This window comes from Anopheles bellator (genome assembly GCF_943735745.2).
Source record: "Anopheles bellator chromosome X unlocalized genomic scaffold, idAnoBellAS_SP24_06.2 X_unloc_8, whole genome shotgun sequence".
Taxonomy (NCBI): Eukaryota; Metazoa; Arthropoda; class Insecta; order Diptera; family Culicidae; genus Anopheles; species Anopheles bellator.
Window position 1 is genome coordinate 22,007 of NW_026684309.1, and position 3,843 is coordinate 25,849.

At 41.8% G+C, this 3,843-nt stretch overlaps 1 protein-coding gene across 2 annotated transcripts in view; it reads left to right on the top strand.

Moving 5' to 3' along the window:
• Nucleotides 1-2,995, top strand: part of LOC131214174 (cytosolic purine 5'-nucleotidase) — a 23,902-nt gene extending 20,907 nt beyond the window's left edge. For both annotated transcript variants that reach the window (XM_058208556.1, XM_058208557.1), the window contains exon 5: nt 901-2,995. In XM_058208556.1, coding sequence (XP_058064539.1) covers nt 901-1,077 — 177 coding nt within the window. In that variant the 3' untranslated portion in view covers nt 1,078-2,995. The remainder of the gene's footprint in view (nt 1-900) is intronic.
• Nucleotides 2,996-3,843: the final 848 nt, after the last annotated feature.

Here is a 3,843-nt window from a genome sequence, read left to right on the forward strand (position 1 = left end):
CCTCCTCCTCCTCCTCCTCCTCCTCCTCCTCCTCCTCCTCCGCCTCCAACACTGCTTTCACGATAGGCACGATCGACGATTGTGATCTCTTTTTCACCGACTGGAAGGCCTCGCTATGCCCTCTCGCTCGAACGCGCCTCGGGTCGACCTCGGGTCGCGTTAGGCGCAGCGAGCAAGCTTCGTGCGCTGCTCGCTGCGGACACCACCGCGACATACCAAAATCCATTTTTATATATACAGAAAAGAAGACAGAAGAAGAAGATGTCGCCGTCTGACTCTTTTCCTGTTCTTTATGGGCTTGGACGCGATCTCAATGCTTGCCGCCGTTTCTTCTGCGACCCGGGCATTTTTATGGCAGGATGCGAATCTAGTTTTTACATCTTGTCTCTAGGAGACCGGGCACGTTTTTGGGCAACTTTAATAATTCCGTCTAGCCGTAAGAGTTTTTGGTGAAACAATCTGTTTGTTGGATGCAAGGTCTCGAGTTTTATGATTACGGTCAAAGACTGTTGGCGTGTTATTTTGGCATTGCTGAGTTGGATTCTCTGTCTGCGCAGGCCTTGGGCTCTGCAAACGAAACACAAGCACTGACTTTATCACGTATGAATAAACTGTAAACATAGTACTTCTTCAAATAGTAAACAAAGATCGGACCTATAGCTGTAAAAATTAAAACGATGGGCACTCGAATGAGTGTAACACTTTCTCGTTGCCACTCTGTACATCCTCTTTGTAAGCTGTGCGCAGGCCTAGGAGGATGAGTGGTAAATGCTCGCTCCATTGTCACGTCTCCTTGCCTCTGCTAAAGTCCTGTGCTATCTTTTTATTAGCCCGTTAGATTGTGTAGATTGCTCTAACACTTTCTCATATCTACTTTGTCTCTTCCAACTCTTGATACAGATGCAACAACACAACAGCGAAGTATTGGTGAAAATGTTTGTACCAAACACACGTCCCGCGACACCGCGCTCTGTTACTCACACGCACGACGAAGACTACTCCGACGAGGACAGTGACGATCAGATAAAAACCACGGAGATAACCACCAGACGGGGTGTGAAATTTCAACGCGTATGACTAAATGACAGTTCACAGTAAAGGGTAGGCCATATACACAAGATACACTTTTTATTTTATTTTTTATTATATAAAACGGCTTAAATTGTTTGATGCTTGAGCTTTTATTTGAAACGTTCACTTAAGACATTTTTACGAAAAATGATTTTTGTCAAAAGCCCACCAAGGCTGGCATGCCTGTAGCTCATTTGATCGACCTATTTTGGGTACATGTTAATATAAATTTTGGTTTTGAAATTGTCAATTGTCGCTAGTATGATCACGTAAAATTTGTCTTTCACCGCTCCCCAAAGACAATAGTCCTTCTTCTTCTTGGGGAACAATCGCTGAGCGGTCTTATCCTGCACCAGAGACAATGTTAATCTCTGATGCTCTCTTTAACGGTTTGTTTTTACGAGCGGGGTTGTAGGTCACGCGCCAACCCTCTCTGTCCCTATCGAAGATAATAGTCCAATGGTGTCAAATCACAACTTCTTGGCGGCCAATTCACAACAACTTTTTTTTTTATTATTCGCTGTCCGAAGATCGATCGAGCAGCGCAAACAATCGATCGTGGTTATCGCTTTATGGAAGGTTGCGGCATCCCGTTGAAACCAAATGTCATCCAAGTTCACAGCTTCAATTTCGCCAAAGAACCAATTAGCCAACATTGCTCGGTAGCGTACGCCATCGGCGGTTAGGGCGGCGCCTTTTTCATCATTCATACGGCTGATGCCGCCAAACCAACCAATTCACACCAAACGGTCACTCATTTTGGGTTCATTAGCTTCTTTTACACAGAGTGTGGGTTTTCTCATCCCCAAAACGACAATTCTTCTTATTAACATATCCACCGAGGTAGAAATGAGCTTTTCAAATATCGTACCGTTTGAGTTGAAGACCTACAACTTTGGAAATAAGTTATTCACATTTCCCAATTTTCTGCAACCAAAATTGTGTTTTGTACATAAATGTCATGAATCAACCTTTCAATGAAAAGTTCAAGCATGGAAAAATATTGAGCCGTTTTTTACAATCGAATAAAAAAGTGTATCTTATATGGCTCACCCTGTAGTATGAGTATGTACCGAGCACGTATCAAAAAATGGAAAAATGTATGCGTGTTGAGATCTGCTCTAACGCGTTATGATGAGCAAGCTAATTCGAACATGTCCTTAATGAACATATTTTGACCTGTCGTTATATTTTTTTTGTTTCTACTCCATTCATTATTTAAAAAAACATAATCAAACCATAACTTCAAAAATTATTACCAAGCAACACTTATTTTTTCATACAAGCATGCGAAAGCAACAAAAAGTACAGGAAAAAGTAGAAAAAGGAAAGGTGAATACTGATTTACGTTCCAGTTGCAGCATAATGGCTTACAGCCGCTGTTATAGTTGGATTTCTTGGATAATGTAAAGCTATCAGACCTAAATAGCTGAAAAAATAAAAAGTAGGGAAAATTAAAAGAAAAATGAACGAGGTTTGAATAATATGGGAACTACAGGGTGGCAACGAGAAAAGGATACACTCATTCAAGTGCCCATCGTTTTAATTTTCACAGTTATAGGTCCGATCTATGTTTACTATTTGAAGAAGTGCTGTAGCGACGCAGGCAATGAACCTACGACCGCTCCCCTTAGCCCTCGCGCAGCGAGGGGAGAAGTTCCCGAACAAAAAAGTCACTCATATTTTCCATACTGAGACAAAATATAGTTACAGCCTTGCATCTATCAAGCCATCTCACCGTTCGCTACGAAACGGTGACACCCAACCTGACAAAGTCGGCGTTTGCGACGCCGACCTCACGATCACAGGGTAGTGTTAGATAAATGTAGGAATAGGTTTAGAATAGGTAGTGTTAGTGTTAGATTAGAAATTAAGTAGGAATAGGAAATGTGTATAATAAAACGGGCACTTTCGATTTGATATCGCTGGAGTAAACACGTGTTTCGAGTTCGATCACATAATTATATCTGAACGCTGATTCGTTTCTCACCAAAGACCAGAAAGAAAGCGCAACACCGAATAACTTTTTTGTCTCTGTCACGCTAATGTAGCATCCAGTCCCGCACTCCAACGTCAAACTGTTAGAAACTTTTAGTTTCATGCAAGAACACAGAACGCAAGCAAATCGACTACGCATCATCGGTGTAAAAATAGTGTTTAACTGTAAATTCTAAGCTGTTGCTTATTTCGGTAAGTAAATTTAAGCATCGGGAAGCATTTCTCGATAAGTATTTACTTCTAAATAGTGAAAGTGCACCGCGTTTGTTTCCATTTTCAGCTAACCATTACAAGCATACGGGACAATGTCGATAGGGCGGATGGTACAGGATACATGGAATACAGGATTCAGGGATGGATACACTCTACGTACACGCAGAGATAAGTGAAAAGTGCATGTGTGTGGTGGAATAGTGAAACAATTGTAAAAATATTGTAATTGTTAAATATTTGTGGTTATAGAGGGCTGGAGAAAAAGTGTAAAAATCTTTTCAAAGCGAAAAAAGGGGTACGGGCCTAAGTACATTAGCAGCCTCAGCCCCTCTATCTCGCTCAGCTCGCTTTGGAGTATGCCCAAAAGGATGAGGAGAATTCCTCTACCAAACGAGAGCGAAAAATTTACGGATGACTGGCTGGACGGTCTAGCCCACAAAATTTGTCCCGATTTTGTTTCTACGCAGAAATTCGAACGAAATGCGCCGACCGGATATCACCACATAAACGCTCCTTTCACCATGCTAAACCTTTCAATGGCCTTTTCTCCGGCAAAAACTC